This window comes from Hoplias malabaricus, chromosome 4 (assembly GCF_029633855.1).
Source record: "Hoplias malabaricus isolate fHopMal1 chromosome 4, fHopMal1.hap1, whole genome shotgun sequence".
NCBI classification, from domain to species: domain Eukaryota; kingdom Metazoa; phylum Chordata; class Actinopteri; order Characiformes; family Erythrinidae; genus Hoplias; species Hoplias malabaricus.
In genome coordinates, this window is record NC_089803.1 from 58,982,760 (window position 1) to 59,001,953 (window position 19,194).

A 19,194-nucleotide genomic window follows, 5' to 3' on the forward strand; every position below is an offset into this window, starting at 1 on the left:
GCCTTTGTAACATTATAAATGAAACATAGGGTTTGCATACCATTTTGTTTTTATTCACATTTTGCAAAGTGTCCCGACTTTTCTGGAAATGGGTTTTTTATTAAAAAGGACAAACAAAATAATTAAACAATGCAGATTATAAAAAGATGGTGTGTTTTTTTCTGGCACCTCTGAGGCAAGTTTGAGATGAAAAGAGCAGCCTCTTTTTATCGTTGTTGCACCTCTGAGCAATGGGTATAGTGATCAGAAATCAGCAGAAGTGCATCAAGATCAGCCAGTGTCAATATTTAGACTGCGTTTTAGTCCCTGTTTTCTTGTGCAATGGAATATAATCTGCATCAGAGAAACTGAAGATAATGTGAGTGCTTTCTCAGCTCTCGCTGTCTTCAGGATGTTTTGACTTTCTCTATCACATTCTATTCCTGGTCAGCAGGCAACATACACTCCACAGAAGTCTCAGAACCCTCCACCCCCACAATCTATCTTCCCTGTCTTCAGCTGCAGGAGAGGTACTGAAGAACTCTTTGAACCATAAGTAGTGTCATTACAGAGAGAAACTACAGTACAAAACTACAGTGGACTGTGTGAGTAAGTGAGAGAGAGAGAGAGAGAGAGAGAGAGAGAGAGAGATGGTGAATGGAGAAACATAAAAACCTGCAAGGGGAAGCAATATAGTGAAAATAGAGAAAGAGGGAAACTGTCTGAAAGATTAATGTAGGACTGAAAAGAGGAATAGATGAAGAGAGACACAGGCAAATTGAGAAAGAAAGAAAGAGAGAGAGAGAGAGAGAGAGAGAGAATGAGAGAGAGAGGATGAAAAGACAGCAGGGGTGAAATGGCAGAGAGGGGGCTTTTACAGGTGTGTGCTCATTTGCTCTTCTTTTGAAGAGGGGATTCCGTCCGTCTAAAGAGAGGGGAATAGTTAACACCTCTGTGGTTGCCATGCCGACGAGCCGGTCAGAGCTCAGAGTGTTCCGTGCCATAATTAGCTCTGTTCGGTGGTGCTCTGTAATTATGGAGCGCACGGTTCGGCTGTTCTGTTTAATCCAAAGCACACAGGGCACACATTTACATTAAAAAGTGAGACACCAGCAAGACACCAGTGAGACGCCAATGAGACATCACTGAGACATGAGCAAGATACCAGCAGAACTGAGGTCATGAGTAGCACTGAAATAGGAAAACCACCATTTAAGAGATGAGGGGCTTTTACCTCAACTCTGAATCATCCTAATTTCTGTCTGCACATCTGCAGCACATCTGAAGCACTGAAACCCCACTGACTTGAAACACTCTGACAATAGAAGCCATTTGGAAGAAAGCTCGTACAGTCCTAGCCATGGAGATAAACCTTTTTTTTAGTGTGAGCATGTATTTAAATTGAAACATACAGCCTAATATAAGATGTTCTAGAGAGAACTTTGTTTTCAGTAGAGGAAATCTACTGACACAGGATCACTAAAGTGCAGGTATTATTTAGGTAATGGGTCACTGTCAGCAGTGCAGTGACTCTGAATTGACGGTGGTGTGTTGGGTGTGTTGCCAGGTTTAAATCAGATACCTCGCTGATTGTTTAAGACCCCATCATCACACCTGGATAGGTCTCGACCACAGATGCCCCGCCCATAAACTGATGGAGAGTCTGATACTTTCAGTACAATAACCTGTCCTCACGGTCAGGATTCTGTACATCTGTACATCATATATATGCACTTCTGTGTATCTACTACACGTCATGCCAAAGTAGCAGACTTGTTATTGGTCCTCTTTGCTTGTCAGTCAAATTTCTTTTCCTGCAGTAGTGGGTGTTTTTTGGCCACGTTAAGTGGCGAAAGGCACCAGACACTCCCTAGAGAGTCTGGCAAAGCTAAAAGCTGGTACCAACTGCTGGACTGAGAATAGTCCAACAACCCAAACTATTCAGCCAAAAGTGTCCTGTGGGCCATGCCATTTGACCACTCATGATGAAGAACTAGAGGAGGGCCAACACAAACTGTGTAGCAACAGATGAGCTTCTGTCTCTCACTTTACATTTAAAAGGCTGGACCTACAATGTAGGTAGAATGAACAGTGTGTGGACACTGTTTAAAAACTCCACCCCACCACTATGTCAGTGGCACCGTGGTCCATAAAAAGCTCTCATTGATCCACTGCACTGTGTGGATATTGTTTATCTGCAGAATGATTATGTATGATGTATGGATAAGATTTGTGGCTGTTTCATCCTGTAAATTTGCACCAAAATATGAAATACTCTGACACATTATACATTACAAATGCTAAATGATGGATGATATTTTTGCCCTTGTGTCAGTTGAAGTGACAGCACACTGCTAGAAATTCCCATCTGTATGCCTAGTGGGAGAAAAACAGCCACAAATAAAAATGAGACCAATTACCATATTACAGATGTTACATAGGCCACTGCAGATGAAACGCAGTGCTGTGGAAATATGCAGGCACAGGACAACACAGTCAAAACAGCAGCAAGTGCTAAGTGTGACAGATCAGATCCAGTAACTGTGTCCTAAAGGAACAGCTCTATAAGGTCCAGTGAAGGAGAGCCAGTGTCTGACATAATCAGATCTATTCAGACACCAACCGACATGCACTTAAGTGGATGATGGATTGCTGGTATATTCTTTCACAACAGACATTATTTACATGTCTTTACTGACCCAGTAACATACCACTCATGTCTTTGTTTACTATATGACATTTTGTGTACATTCAAATCTGGGCAAACCAAAGAACAACCCCCCCCCCAGGCTAGCCCCAAAACACTTTTATTTTTGGCATCAGGAGACTATGTGAATTAATTAAAAAGCAAACAAGAAGCATGACATGTAGAAATACATGCAATGATCCCCAAAAGTACATACTGTATTTCTTTCAGAATAAACAGATTGTGTTAAGAAAACAACTGTTAATCCAATTAGCAAAAAATGGCACTCAAAAAAAACTGTCACCTACAAAGGTATGTGGAACTGTTACTTAGGAAATAAAATGGATAGAAAAGAAGAAACATTGTTCTAGACCAGGTTTTATGGACTGGTTTGTTTAAGATGAATAGATTGTAAAAACTAGATAAAGAATCCAATATCAGAATGTTGGCGGACATATATGACATCACTGCAATGACTCTTTGAAAACTGAAAGCAACTCTCCTGAAAAATAAATAAATGTATACATTTAAAAAGCAGAATATATAATAAAGGCAAACTGTTCACTTTTTTGTCTTTAATTTGTAACATTTGTAAATTCCAGTAGCCTTCATGGTGTGAACACAATTTTACTTTTTTTTAATCAATTTACAGTTGCACCAATGTAGACTAAATTAAAATTAGTTTCATTAATGTGCATTCAAAGTAAAGAAGTTGTCTGTTCTTTCTCCTGTAAAATTCTGTTATAATCTCTCCTGGAGATTCTGTTATAACATGAAAAGTGTTGGACTAATCTTTGGATAAACACTTGTGCTCTCAGATATTTGTTACGATAAAGAAGCTTAAAGAAGCAATTCAGTGTAGTTTAACTGGAGATTTTAGTGTAAGGTCTGTTTGGAATGATAAGCTTTGATGACTCAAGCATGTGATCATGCGCCTTACCCACTGTGGATGTGTCGACCAATGGGAGCACCTTACCAGTTTTAGCGTATACCAGTTTACATGCACATGTATAGTCATGCAGCATTGCAGTATGTAGAAGCAGTGTCACGTTTCCTTGATTACACCAGCCATATGCAGTTACTTAAATAAGAGATAAAGATTAAACAAATGATTCACAGGGAATATATTTTTATATTTAGGTGACAGCTGATTAGAGCTACTGTAAATAACTAGGATGGTCCAAAGTTTAGTGTTATGACAACCACGCTGAAACTATGGGCAATACATGAGCACACTCTTAAAAAAGGATGGTTCTTTAAGGGTTATTTAGTGAAGACTATAATTTTATATAGACCCATGCAAACTAAAAGAATCATATTATGTTTAATGGTTCTTTGCATTGTGGAATGGTTCTTCTGCTTTTTAAACCTCTTTAAAAGAAACATTTCCATCAGTCCATAATGAAAACATTTGAGTGTTAATTTTTCTGCAAAAAAAAACATTGTCTTCATTAAAGAACTTCTGAAGAATGATCAGTATTTGCTATGATTATTTTACCAGTTTTAGTTTTTTTTAGTATTTTAGTAGTATTTAATAGTTTCATTTTTACACCTATGTTTTTCTAAATCAATTATTAGTTGTCGCTGGAGACACCCCCCACCCCCTTACTTCAGAACCCTCAATCAGACATAATGCCACCAATTGGGAAGGGTGAAGGCAAGTATGTTGTTCTACTAGTTACTGCTTCTGTCTAAACTGTTGCTAATGCAACACAATTGGACAGCCCCAACCACTGGAGGAGAATGGCATCTGCCCAGAGCCATTATATCAGCTGACAGACACTCATGCCAACTAGCACTGTGCACGAGGAAGTTGAAGGGCAAAACCAACTGTTTTCTCTTGCTTTCACAATCTTGGACCAGAGATCTCTTTAAAAACAGGGCTAATGCTTAAACAACAGCACCATCCTGGAGCCCATTGCTGTGATTCTTTAGATTTACTTAAAAAGATTACTGACCTTTGAGCTTTAAGCACCACATCATCTTTGATCTACTTCCCTAATGGCAAAGGTCCAGGTCATGCTATATATAAAGCTGTAATTGATTTGTGAGTGGAACTGACAAGAAAGCTGTGAGAATTATTGGCTCAATATGCATCTTTAACACCAGGCAAGTGGATTACAGTTCTTTTGCCATAACATATTGGGTCACAAAAATTTAAGCTGTGAAGTAAGCTAGCATAGCTGAAACAAGTCAACATCAATTTGGACCTGATCAGTGAGGGACATCATGCAAAAATCAATTTCTGTATAAGTAGATGGATTGAGAATCAAATAACATGTTGTGTTATTTTTTCTAAAGTTAAAATGAGTACATATACTCCACAGAGAACATCGGCACATGTACTGCACATTCCTAAAGCCACCATTATTGATTATTTGTTTAATTGCAAGTACTGAACATATATGAAACTTTTCTTTTTTCACTGTGTTATAATGTTGTACAGTATGTTGTGCAGAAAAAATACCACATTGAAAGGGTATTTATACATTTAATTGTGTAGAGGACACATATACCATGTTTATCTAAACTTTTGCGCATAACTGTGTTATTTGACAAACCAATGCAAACATTTTCATTTATCATTTCTGATGTAAGATTGCTGGTAAATCCATGCAACACAAACCAATGGGCATTTAGTGAGGTCTTGATCATCTGATGTTACATTGTTGAGCTGATGAAGTATACAATATGTAACCGGTCCCAAATAAATTGTATGTATAACATTAAATACGCATAGTTAGGGGTTTTAAAGAGCTGTCAACTGTAAGGTTCTGAAGACCATGTATTAAATGATCTTTTTCGAACATTTATTGTCATGATGATTGACAAGAGAAAATCAGATGATCTTTCTTATATATTCTTTAATACGATTGTGAAATAGTAAATAAGAAAAGTATAGGCAATTTCAAACTGCAAATTTTGATTACCAGGGACACAAGCTAAATAGGACCAACTGCTGTCACCATAGCCATCTGTGGTCAGGAGTTCGGTAGGGTATATAAAGTCCTGCTCTAACTGGATGTTTAAACAGGGCTGGGATGGCAATTAAGTGCTTAGTTGAATCAGGTGTGTTTGAGCAGGGAAATTACTAAACAACTTGAGTGTCCAGCGTTAACTCACTGCCATTTTCTCTGTGAATTAAGTGCTATGGTGCTTTCCTAATTTGTCTGAGGATTAAGCATAAGCAGCAGGTAGAGTACTATAGCAGGCACGGCAGTTTGCAACATCAGTCATCATTCATTGCGTGGATGTACAGCCTGAACAGCTATTAAGTCCCTGGGGAATAGGGAAGAGAAACTACTGGTGTTCTCAGAACAACAGTTTGATCAAAAGAACCCAGACCTCAACATCACTGAATATGGTCAGTGCAAATGTTTTGCCATTTTATATAAATATATTTAGCAGGCAATTACACAGAAGCTTGAAAACGAATACAATAGCAACATTTCTAGTATAGTTGTTCTAGTATAGTTGTTGTAGTATAGTCTAGTATAGTTCCTCCATATGCACAGGATTGGTTTCGGGACCCCCTGCAGGTAACAAAAGCCAGGGATGCTGAAGTCCCTTGTGTAAAATGGCAAAACATTTGCATATAACATGCAACCATCTTCCTGTGTACTGTGAATTAACTCTAGATTACTCAAAATACCCTAATATAATGTTAATGTTTTCAATATTTGTCATATTCTATTGGTTGTTAAATAATGTCAGTCTGTACATGGTCAGTAGTAGTGAACGAATGAGACTGCAGTTGGTTGACTGTGTGGATGTGGAACCTGCAGATAAGGTGGACAGACTGTAATTTCTCAAAAAATTAACTTTACTGCAGCTTCCATTCTTTTCATGACACTTGCTTCAGTTTTTTCAAAGAAGTCAGTGGAGATATTTATAGACGCTGGATGTATTTTCTGCTTTTCACATTCCAAATATCTCAAACATATTCAGTGATGTTGAGGTCTGGGTTCTTGTGATCAAACTGTTGTTCTGAGAACACCAGTAGTTTCTCTTCCCTATTCCCCAGGGACTTAATAGCTGTTCGGGCTGTACATCCACGCCATGAATGATGACTGATGTTGCAAACTGCCGTGCCTGCTATAGTACTCTACCTGCTGCTTATGCTTAATCCTCAGACAAATTAGGAAAGCACCATAGCACTTAATTCACAGAGAAAATGGCAGTGAGTTAACGCTGGACACTCAAGTTCTTTAGTAATTTCCCTGCTCAAACACACCTGATTCAACTAAGCACTTATTTGCCATCCCAGCCCTGTTTAAGCATCCAGTAAGAGCAGGACTTTATATACCCTACCGAACTCCTGACCACAGATGGCTATGGTGACAGCAGTTGGTCCTATTTAGCTTGTGTCCCTGGTAATCAAAATTTGCAGTTTGAAATTGCCTATACTTTTCTTATTTACTATTTCACAATCGTATTAAAGAATATATAAGAAAGATCATCTGATTTTCTCTTGTCAGTCACCATGACGATAAATATGCAGTAATACACTTAAATATCATAAGATTGTTTAGAATCAAAGCCAGAGACATTTCAAAGATCATTTAATACATGGTCTTCAGAACCTTACAATTGACAGCTCTTTAAAACCCTTAACTATACATATTTAATGTTATAAATACAATTCATTAGCTCAACTGAGTATATATATATATATATATATATATATATATATATATATATATACTCAATTTAATACCTACTTAAATAAATAAAAGATGGCCTTTTGCATTAAAACACTTGCTTAAATCAATGAATGAAGTCCCCATATCTGAAATGCATTAAACTTATTGCTATGGCAAAAACCTGAATTCAGCTTCATGCTGATGGTCCATTAAGCTATTTCTGAAAATGTACACTTTGAACATTTTGCTTGTAGTGACTACACGTGAAAGTGCTGACTTGGACATAGGCTTGGACTTAATCACTGTAGACATGAGAAAAGTCAACTTAACTAACTACAATGGTTAAAACCTTTCTTACAATGCTTCTGCTGTCAAGCAGTAAGCACAGAATCCAGCATTTACACTCAGTGGCCCTTCTAAAATTAGAGCATCTCTAATAGAAATATGACTTCACCACTCAAAAGGGCATCCCCCCTATTCAGCTGTCGGCTCAATCAAGAGCAGAAGCGAAGGAATGCTTCTTTGAAATGCTAATAGGAACTAGAAGCTTTATATCTCCACCACCCAATATCCAGCAATTAACATCAATAATTAATAACATGATCCAGATGGGTCATAATTTGGTGTGATGTTGCGTTAAAAAGAGCAGATTAGTTCATTTCACAAAGGTCAACTGGGTGTGAGGGATTTAAATGAAGCCTTCTTCTGGAAAGGTGTCAGTGTCACACATCTGCTCTTGTATCAATGTGGTTCCAAAGGAACACTAAGATACTGTAAGACAAGCCCACGTCAAGGCACAGTGGGCAAGTCCCTACAGCCACATATGGTTAACAACAGCATTCATGGTAAACAATGGTCTGTGAACAAAGGTGACATAGAGCTGTGAAGGCACATGCAAAGCATCTGCAATCTAGGACATAGCACCAATTACCACATGTAGACGGGGGTGGGGGGCAAGGTTTGACAAAGAGAGATAGATAGAGTTTGAAAGAGAAAGTAAGAAAAAGAGAGAGGGAGAAAATGGAAGATTGGGAGAGAGGAACAGAGAGAATGTTCGAAAAAGAGTTTGATAGTAGACAGTTGATAGAATACGAGAGAGTGGTTTTTAACCCATTTAAGGTTTCTTTCTAGTAACTTTACATCACATACAGGTTTTTATGCACCCACACACTGCCTTTAAAATGATTCAGACATTGAAGTAATCTTTAGGAAACCAGAAATGATTATTCTAGCATTAATCATGCCAACCTTCCCAGTCTTTTTGAGACATTTTATTTGGATTTCTAAAGAGCAGCTAGAATTTGTGAAAAAAGCAACAGAGAATATAGACTGTACTTTGACTATATGCTGTGTCTTAATCTACTGTTTGAAAAATAAGGAAGAAGCTACTGAAAAGGAGAAAGAATGAGAGAGGTAATACGGTCAAACCTAGTAGTTAAAGTCACTGCAGGAACGTGTGCCAAAGGTTCAAATAAAACAGAGGCTTTGTTTACTGAAGACTAAGGTGATGGGTCAGATAGGAACTGGGTGACCGAAACAGGTCATGAGAGCACTGAACAACCCACCAAATATATTCAATACATCTGCTCTTTGTGAGCAGAAAAGCCAGAAACTTTCCACTGGAACAAGACTTAAAACAAACCTCCTCCAAATGCCTGAAGGCACAAAGACAAAGACACTAATTGAGAGTTATTTGTTAGCATGCTGTGTTTGCTCAGAGAGAACTTGGAGTCTGTGTTCGTTCCTACTCAGGGACATTGTGTGCAATCGTAGTGAGAAGAACAGAATCATCTGAATTAAATTAAACATACAATCCAGGTGTGTCTGGGATTTAAGCATGACTACAAGAACTTGTTAAGCTTTGAAATTAAAACACACTTAACCGGGTGGAAAACTGTAACCCAGTGAGTGGAGTTTTCCCTTTTAGCAATGGTGACAAAATGCAATATGATAAAATACATCAATGTTCTATAGTTACATATAATACTTGCTATTAAACACTTGTCTAGAGTATATAGACTCACACACACAGGATAAGCAGGTGGGTCTGCTTATGGATCCCAGAGTGATTAAAATGTTAAGTAACCAAAGTGAACCCACAAAATTTCCCTTCCACTAGCCTCAACAGAAAACGTTTCACAGTTCGTCGATACAGATCAATCGCAGGGGCAGCACCTATTTTGCATTTTTGATTCGAGTTGGGTCCATCTGCCAGAGTCTAGCACACGCTGCATAAGTTTTTATTGGCCTGCTTTCAAACAGGGCAAGCTGCCATGGCTTAACATGCTCTGTGGTGAGGCAACGGAATCTGAGATTGGCGCTATCGCAGTAAACCTCGCTGCCATCCAAATGATGAAATAGGATTTTCTTTTATTAAGTCCGCAACACAAGCCCTCTGGCTTGTTCCGTCCCTTCATACAGCGTTTATGTAAAGCAGACAGAGAGCAGAGCAGCCTTACAAGTGTTTTCACTTAGAGGTGGAAGCCCTGTAAAACAGAGACTGTGGAAATGTTAAGATCTCAGCAGGAAGATGAAAGGAGTCCCTTGTCCAGAGGGGGTGTCATGTGAAATCTTCAACACGCGCTCAAGAGCTGTTCATCATGTAACACTTTGGGGGAACAGCTCTCTGGGATGATACGTGGCAGTGGGCCTTGCCAAGTTGGCCGGTGGGTGTAAGTAAGCACAGCACTGTGCAAAAGACAGACATCCCCTTTTTAGTTTTTCAGCACAAGGCTTAAAACCGCAGTCCAAGTCACAATCCAAATCATCCTAATCACTTTCAGTGATCCCGAGGTCTGTGCTCAGGATAGACGGCTTCACGTAATGTTTGTGTAATAGTGACAGCTGTGGCGATATTTCAGGTTTGCATGCTTACTCTGAGCACATATTTGCCAACATCTAAAAATTTGAAACTCACTAAGGCATTTCATTGACTTGATTCAAATGTACATCATATTTTTTTATATGAATAAGATGCCAAATTATATAAAAAGTTAGGAAAATATTTCAAAGTTGTGTTGATGTCATTTATTTCAGTCCTGTAGAAAACAAGTACATATTTGACTAAAGTCATTTCAATGTATCATTACTGTTCAGCATGTGTTGGTCCAGCCAGCCCAGGTCCTACCTAAGCCAAGCTAAGAGGGATGACTGGCTAGCTTAGCACCACTGAAGTGTTAAGCTGCACTGATCCTACAGGAAAGTTGGGTAAATTAACAGTGAGCAACAGAGCACAGTTTTAGGCTACAGCATGGACATCCCTGGTGTACTTTGAGAGTCACAGAACTAAATTCAATGATGTCTGACTATAGCCGGTATTAAAAAGAGACAAATAATAGTGACTTGTGTAAAAGGAAACTACATGTTATGCAAATCCTGCTCAAACAATTAAAGGTATGTGAGCAAAGCTCAGGATGACACTGATTATGTGTGAAGAGAGGAAATATAAATGACCTAATGAACAGTTACGCAAGGAAGCTAGATTATCTGTGAACAGATCTGACAGCGTTATGTAACATTAGGTCCAGACTGTAATCCACATGGAGACTTGGACAAGGCACATGACCCGAGCCAACCTTCCATGGCCAGACAGACTGAACACTCTGTTGTGCATAACAACAACAACAACAAACCATACACTGTAAAAATGTAATGTAATTAAACTACTTAAATCCATTATCCACATGGATAAAATAGATTACATCAACACAAATTTGTCATCCTCCTGACTGAATTACTAGCACTGTAACTTTCTTCAAACTATCATATAAAGTATTAAATCTTTGCTACACTACACAGCTCTAACAGTATATGTTCAGTACATCCTTCACTGTTGTTGGCCCCAGTTCTACGCCTGACCAGTTTCAAATTACAATGCCATTGTGACGGATGAGTCAGTATGGCTTTTCTTAAAGTTAACGCCACTCCTACAAGCAGTTCCCAGCAGTAGCTGCTCCACCGGCATGGAGCCCAAGCAGGAGCAGCTTGGAGAGATTTCAGTCAGTCCCCCAAATGATGTGGCCATGAAGGCTAAAAAGAGAACTGACCTTTGATGTGGTCGCACCGCTCGGTTTGTGTGGTTTCATGGTTTTTATGCCTACCCAGAAAAGGGCACATCAAATTACAGATGTAAAGTGCTGCTAGACCCTTATCAAACTATTCTAGCCCAACTGTTTCATTCCTTAAAGCCGTAATTAGAGTGAAAAAGTAAATATCAAGTATCCCAGGAATCCTGGAGAATCTATGGCAAGACAGCTAGGAGCTTCCCACAAGCCTTCTTCTAGCCAGATCAAGGGCCTGGTGTATATAAATAAAGAATTGATCATAACTTCCCACAAATACAGTGAACAACCACATCATTCAAGATGCAGCGTTGCTGGACCAGCTGTGCATACCACAGGTGTTAAACATGCTCAGATGCCTTCGAGGTAAGTTTGGTGGCTCAGAATGATAAAAATAACTGAATAAATAAGTAAAGTAAAAAAGTCAACTCATATCTCAGGGCAGTACTAGCATTCTTTTACAGATGCTGTTGGCCTGGGTCCAGTTCCATTTCTGCAGACTTGTGAAGAATACATGCTTGATGTCTGAGAAATCTGATTTCCCTACAAACCAAATTATTTAATTAATATATTAATCACTACTGCGTAGTAAGCTATTTACACACCATGGATGTGGCAGACCACTTGGCTTGTTGACAGTGTGAACTATGCTATATCAAAACTGCTGATCAGCACATTTTATTCATGTTTAAAGATCTAATAAAAACCTCAGTATAAATGCAACCATAAAAACAGACATAGGACATTCCTTTGAAATGATGCCAAAAACACTTTGCCTATAGAACATTTTGATGCATGATCAATTTTAAAAAATCATATTTGTCAGTGAGAAATACAAAAGTGAAAACTCCCAGACCATAAAAAAGTCTACTACGCACTGTGACTGTGAACTGAGATTCTTTACTGAAAGTAAGATGTAGTCCAGGTCTACACTTTCCAGGAACCTCCCGCTTAAAAATTAAACAACTTCCACATAATGTATGGTTCCATGCCACTTGGGCACTTGAACATTTTTCCTACAACCGTGTATACAACAGCCGTTTAGGAACCTTAATTTTTAGTATTTCAGTTGAATCTAAAAATAATGTTCAGAGGTAAGCCTTAAATTAATCCAGCAGTAACCTGTATTTGAAAAGCCAGCCCATGAAGAGTTAAGGTGTACACAAGAACATATTTTACAGAGCTACATTTACATAATTTTGCTGGTTGGTGCGATAAGCTCACTGCTGCTTCTGATCTTGCTCTTTGTGACCCTTTACCCTTCAGTGTATATACTGCTTATCATTGGAGAGAAGATAAAAGAGGACAAGTGCACACTACAAATACAGCACAAGGTCAGCACAAGTATGGATTAAACTGAAGGTAGGAAAACTTTCATAAGTACAATTGATATAAAGTTTGACCCTATATTATGTGCTTCATAAATTGTGTGGGCTTTTATCAAGTATTTAGAATCAATAACAGCATGTGTAATATAATCATCCTTTTGCAAACCTCCTTTAACACAATGCAATCCCAAACTATTCTTCCCAAGAATTCTAACTTCTATCCCTGACATATGTATACAGGCCTTGTTTTCTCACACTGTGTAGAGTGGAATACAACATTCATATTTTTCTAAAGGATCATGAACTATCAAAAATTAGTCTTTCCTATTCATTATGGCACAGCATATACACCAGTTGGACAAAGATTGGCCTAAGTAATAATTTTCTGTAGTCTTCTGCCTTCATTAATAGCCCCTTCTATGTAGATACCCAGGATATGTGCCTTTAGGTTTGGTAAATATAAATTACTCTTACTGACATTACCCTGTATGTAGACTGTACTATTTGCACTCACTCAAGTGGAGCAAATCGTCAGATTAGCCCCCTCTAAAGGCTATGTTTAAAAAGGCTAAGATTAGAGCTGAGGCAGTTTTTATTCCTTTAGTTCCAAGCAGAACATGCATCAGTTGCCTAAAATGTCCTGAAACGACAGCATTTTTAACTTGGAGCTAAATATAACTTGCAAAATTGTTTTGTGAATATGAATCGTCACTTTTCTGGTGCAAATATAAAAACATTATTAGAGGATTTCAGCGAAAAACATTTAGAAGAAAATTGTAAGAGTAGTGGTCCTTTAATATGCTCGGTGTTTGTATTTGTCATCCCATTTAGCAGTTAATATAACCTTTCATTAATAAAGAAAAAATAAAATAGACATTGTGCATTTGTTATGTTCATTGTTATATTTTTAGCTCAGGAACAGTTTTGGAACTGTACAACCTGAGGGCCGGAATAGAAAATTAAAAAAACAAATGACTGCGTGTGTCTTAGAAACCCATCATAATTCCTTTTATGATAATTTACACGACACGATTGGACAAGAAGGAAAAAGCTTCATTTGCATGACGCGATTTCATTGGTTCGTATGCCGGGATCTTCACAGTGTCGCAGCACGTACCATGTAGACAGATGTATCGTTGAGCGGTGAAATTAGTTCCAGCGTATGTGACACTGAAAATGGTATATAAATATACTAAAGACATTAAAAAAAGGCATAATGTCGAGACGTGTGCGGTATTAGCTTATTTATGAAGATTTAGTACTTTTAGGTTCGAAATATACCGTTGTTTTGTATCCGCGGAGGGATATTTGGTCCGCACACTCGTCAAAAATATTGGTGCTATAGGAGTTCGCGCCAAAACGCAGACAGACAGAGCACGACTGAGTGCAGAGGTGGAACGAACGCGTTCGCACGCCTCTCAGCGCAGCGACACTGTACATGCAGCGTGTGCCGGTGTGTTTGTTCGTCTTCATCAAGAGGACTTGCATCCGTGGAACTTAACGCTGAGGATTGTATTCGTGTATTATTTATGTTGCTGTCCTGGATCCAGCATATTGGCGATATTCTGTTTGAGAGGCCGTCGGTGCCTTTAATCAGCACCAGCACAAGTGTGCTGACATTTATTTTTGTGTTTTGAACTCACCTTTACCTTTTGCCAAGAACTAACCACAAAGAAGCAAAGCACAGGATTTCTCTATTTTCTACGAGTTTTTCTTACGTGTGTTGAAATATGTTGCTGTCGAAGTTCGGCTCTTTCTCTCATATCTGCAGCCCGAACAGCATTGATCTGCCGGTCAAGATTCAGCTCCAGCCTGGTGAGTCCTGCAGAGACGACAGGGGGAAGGACTGAATGTGGCATCGTTAAACATTTGGACGTCTTGGGCAGGATCTTCAGGGGCAATAGCAAAGGCTATATAATCATAGATAAATACTTGGATTAACAGTACTTTTACTTGAATAATGTCAGAGCAATTTTCGATGATCGGCGATCATCAAGATTGATTATATGAAGATTTATAGTCGCCATCAGTTAAAATAGAGCCTTAGTATTTAATGATCTCCGTTTCTCTTGCCGTGAGCACGCCTCTACAAGCAAATTTACAGTGACGTGTGAGAGAAATGCTGTTTTTGTTTTCTTCTATTCTCATAACTACTGGAGTCTCTTATTTTTACAATGACCCCACGTTATCAGACTGAATTGGGTTTATTACTTTGCGGTTTGCTGCGGCTGGGTCCCAGGCGGACCCTGCTCTCTGGAGCTGTTACAGGTCTCAGTGCATTGTACCGATCATACGGTGATATACGAGACACTGTTTCGTTTGTTTTGGCTTTTTATTATCCAATATTACACTAAACGACCAGAAACCGAGCTGATGGGTCTATTTTTGGGTCCAGCTGGTGATTTCAATTGAATAAGTCCTAAGTTCATTAGGCTTATGTTGTTAAAACTATTATGAACCCGCTGCCTCTGCTTTGCTGCCCGTGTTTTGGTTTGTGTTATTGCCACAGTAAGAACACGTAAAAGCACAGGGAATATAGACCTGATTAACTGGAGTGCTAAAGATAGTAAAAAGGACAACTCAAAACTGAAAATGTATGTTGATTCTGTCCACCTTTAATCTCGTTTTGTCAGTATTGTTGTCATCTTGACTAACGCTATCTCCGGCGGGTTAGCAAGCTAGTGATAACCTAACGGTTACTATGGCGTTAGTCGTGGATTGTCAACAAAACTGAACGTGTACGAAAAAATACGATGTAAACTGACTTTTTGTCCACATTTCTATTTTTTTTTTTCAGTGAAAATGGAGCCCGAACCATTTGAGAAGGTTTACCAGGTCGGCTCTGTGCTCGGAAGCGGCGGGTTTGGGACAGTTTACGCCGGCAGCCGCGTCTCCGACAGTTTACCGGTAAGAGGCGACCCGCTTTCTCACAGCTGCGGAGCTGCCTCGCTCTGACTTCAACGTTTTCAGACAAGATGTGTGGAATTGACTTTTTGTCCTTTTTTAGGTCGCAGTCAAGCATGTGGCGAAGGAGAGAGTCACGGAATGGGGCACTATTGTAAGTATGCTGAGCCTTTTTCATGTTATTAGTGCAGCTCCAGAAAGTCAATAAATCCTCTCCAGTGTTTTGTTCCAACCGCATGGCTTCTATCACTGGATCAAAGCAGCAGTGGGGTTGCCCACGCGGTTGTCCTGGCACAGGTCGGGATTGTTACCTTTCTGGAGCTGGAGTGCTCATCGTTAGATATAAATGTGAATAATGAGAGTTTTAGTGTTAAAAATCTGTTTTCTTTCTCTCTCTGTCTCTGCCAGAATGGTGTGATGGTGCCTTTGGAAATTGTGCTGCTGAAGAAAGTGGGCTCCTCATTTCGAGGTGTTATTAAGCTGTTGGACTGGTATGAGCGTCCTGATGGCTGGTTGATTGTCATGGAAAGGCCAGAGCTGGTCAAGGACCTATTTGACTTCATCACAGAGAAAGGAGCCCTGGACGAGGCCACTGCGCGGGGCTTTTTCCGCCAGGTGCTGGAGGCCGTGCGCCACTGCTACAGCTGCGGTGTGGTGCACCGAGACATCAAGGATGAGAACCTGCTGGTGGATCTGCGCACTGGAGACCTCAAACTCATCGACTTTGGCTCGGGGGCCTTTCTCAAGGACACTGTGTACACTGACTTTGATGGTAAATAGCTCAGTCTACCTTTTGGAATTTGAAAGAATGGCATGGGGTTTCTTCATGTATGTCTCTTGTTTGGGATTATGTTTTAATAAAAATGCTTTTGCTAGTGGAGCAGATGTTGAGTTAAACAGGGGTTTCTCCAGCAATATAGTGATAGGGAAGTTTATTTATTTACCCACAGCTAGTCCACATGGGCATTAAGCAGAAATTGAGAACCACTGATTTCACAATTTAAATTTATGCTGAATAATGCTTAGTATTTTTCTGCTGAGGATCCATTATATTTTCTGTTGACATTTTTAAAACCGTTTTTGCTATGCACATCTTGTCTTTCCTTAGTAAACACAATTAGATCCTTAAAATAACTTCTGTCAAGGATGCTTGCATTTTAACGTCAGCCTTTGAAGCTTTAATGGAGCAGAAAAACACACGAAAAGGTTGATTTTAAACAGATAGTGTGCCACGTAACAGCTGTGTGTTTTGAAACCTGAGAGGGCAGGTCACGTGACGGCTCACGTTGCTCTTGTGGTTTGTTTTTGGCTCCTCCTGCCCCTTTTGTGGAGGGGTGAGACTGCTGTGTGGAGGAGCAGACAGCTGAGTTAGTAGTGATGTGGCCTTTTTTGCTCCCAGGGAGATTTTTTTTTTCCCTCTTTCTTTCTTTTGTTTTGGCCTTTTAATGCCGAGCTAGAATCTTGATGGAGGGTCTGAGTCAGCTGCAGCGTTGGCACAGTGAATGGGGAAAGGGGGGGGTTAGAGAGGGCTATAGTGACATCTCTGTGTATATGACTCATTGTTTATTGTTTCTGAATCCCGCCTCCCAGGTACGAGAGTATACAGTCCGCCTGAGTGGATTCGTTTCCATAGATACCACGGACGCTCAGCAACCATCTGGTCACTAGGGGTGCTGCTGTATGACATGGTCTGTGGAGACATTCCCTTTGAGCAGGATGAAGAGATCCTCAGAGGACGCCTTTACTTCAGACGGCGAATCTCTGAAGGTGTGTATGGAAGCCTTATTTTTAGCAGTCCCTTTCAAACTTTATGAAAAATACTAACAACAAGCCTACGAGTCTTACCATAGTCTAATACACAGCAGGGGTAAACAGTTGCTAATTACATAATGTCTGTATTTCCTAGATTGTCAGCAGTTGATCAAGTGGTGTCTGTCACTGAGACCCTCGGACAGGCCCTCGCTGGAGCAGGTATTTGAGCACCCATGGATGCGTCCTGCAGAAGATTCAAAAACAGAAGAAAGTGACATTCGGCTTCGGACCATCAGCACGGACAGTTCCAGCATGAGTTCAAGCAAGGAGAGCCTCTGAAAAACGGACGTTTTGTGGAGAGGATGGGACTCAAAACATTTATTTCTAATCTGCTGCCCTGCCATCACCAGGCTTGCAGATTCTTCTGTTTTTCCTTTTGTAGGGAATCATAATTTATTACAGTTTGCTCTTCCTTTGTATATTATTTTGTTCTTTTTTATGAATCATAAATCGTTCCCTGTTGGGAAACATTTGCTGTTTGGGCGGACTTACCAGCACTATTTATTATATCATTGTTGTTGTTGTTGTTATTATTATTATTACTACTACTACTACTACTTCTTTTGTTACTAGGCTGGTTTATGCATCTGGAAAGCCTCCTACACAGATTTGGCTGCTCTCATAGAGCTTGGAGAATTTTTATTTAAATGTTTTAATTTTTGATTTGGAGTGCCTTTTTGAAAGCTGCTGTTTGGGGGCTTTCATCATTGGTTTAATATTTTTATTATTATTATTTTTTATTTTTATTTTTTTTCCTTAAGCGGGTCTGGACGTTTGCACAGCAGCTGGCGATGGCTTTCATCGACCACTGTGTGAAAATTGACCAGCCACCTTGGGGAGAGGGGGCTTACAATGGGGAGGGGGTGACCAATAGAAATACTTGAAACGCACTCACTTGCTGCGTCTCCTTCTAACGCTGCTCAGTCACAGTTTAGCCTATATAGTTTGTCTGGAAAGAAAACTGTTCCTCTTTTGTTTCTCTTTTTTCTGAATGTGTATAGAGATTCAGTATAACTGCTATACCTTCTAAGGGTATATAAACACCTCTCTCCTCTCCTCCTCACTTTTCTGGTCCTCATCCCACTGCTGATACTACATTTGGCCTGGCTCCTATCTTATGGGGGGGGGGGCCTGGGTGTGAAAATGCACAATCAATGCAATATTCATGATTTTTTTTTTTTAAATAAATAATCTTGTACAGTGTGTTTTTTTTTTTTTTTTTTTTTTTTTCTCTCTGTACAGTTTTTCTTTTTTGAATTTAATTTATTTGTAACATGTAGACATTCCACACTCTGTGGTTATTTATTTTTATTTATTGTCCATGCTTAAATCCCAAATTTTGCATACATTTATATGGCCTTTTGTTTGCATTCCTGTTATCTTTTTTTTTTTTTTCTACATTTGGACAAGAGATGGTGGATGCACTGAAGCTGTTGTCAATGTAAAAACGGAATAAAAACAAGGTTTACTTAAATTGGAAGAGCTATGAATGTTTTTTAACTTCTCATTGGTTGGTGGTTGCCTTAAATTGGAGAAGCTGCATTTGATGTTTAAATTTTTCTTGTTGCTTGCCTTGAGACGGCAGTTTGTTGTCATTTGTTCCAGGTCCCTGTAATCTCCATTTGCTAATTGGGCTGTCCTTATCACTCTCTCCTTAGTCCAGAGAGAAGTTCTCTCTCTCTCTCTCTCTCTCTCTCTCTCTCTCTCTCTCTCTCTCTCTCTCTCTCTCTCTCTCTCCTATAGTCAAATCTGTATTGACTTTGAAACACAATGGAGATCCT

General features: G+C 39.4%; 1 protein-coding gene across 2 annotated transcripts; it reads left to right on the forward strand.

Annotated features, from left to right (window-relative positions):
- The first annotated feature begins 14,070 nt into the window (after positions 1–14,070).
- LOC136694332 (serine/threonine-protein kinase pim-3) lies at positions 14,071–19,187 on the forward strand. 2 transcript variants are annotated; one of them, XM_066667802.1, is made up of 6 exons: positions 14,071–14,512; positions 15,495–15,604; positions 15,705–15,755; positions 16,010–16,373; positions 17,192–17,368; positions 17,508–19,187. In XM_066667802.1, the coding sequence occupies exons 1-6, from the start codon at positions 14,428–14,430 to the stop codon at positions 17,690–17,692; spliced, it is 972 nt and encodes a 323-aa protein (XP_066523899.1). In that variant the 5' UTR covers positions 14,071–14,427; the 3' UTR covers positions 17,693–19,187. The 2 variants fall into 2 exon arrangements, with proteins under 2 accessions (XP_066523899.1, XP_066523900.1); XM_066667803.1 differs by lacking the exon at positions 14,071–14,512 and adding an exon at positions 15,190–15,291.
- Positions 19,188–19,194: the final 7 nt, after the last annotated feature.

Bases quoted from the DNA above. Each gene is read 5' to 3' on its own strand.
- LOC136694332 (XM_066667802.1), top strand. From the start codon at position 14,428: ATGTTGCTGTCGAAGTTCGGCTCTTTCTCTCATATCTGCAGCCCGAAC. The intron at 14,513-15,494 runs GTGAGTCCTGCA...TTTTTTTTTCAG, and splicing joins CAAGATTCAGCTCCAGCCTG to TGAAAATGGAGCCCGAACCA. The intron at 15,605-15,704 runs GTAAGAGGCGAC...GTCCTTTTTTAG, and splicing joins GCGTCTCCGACAGTTTACCG to GTCGCAGTCAAGCATGTGGC.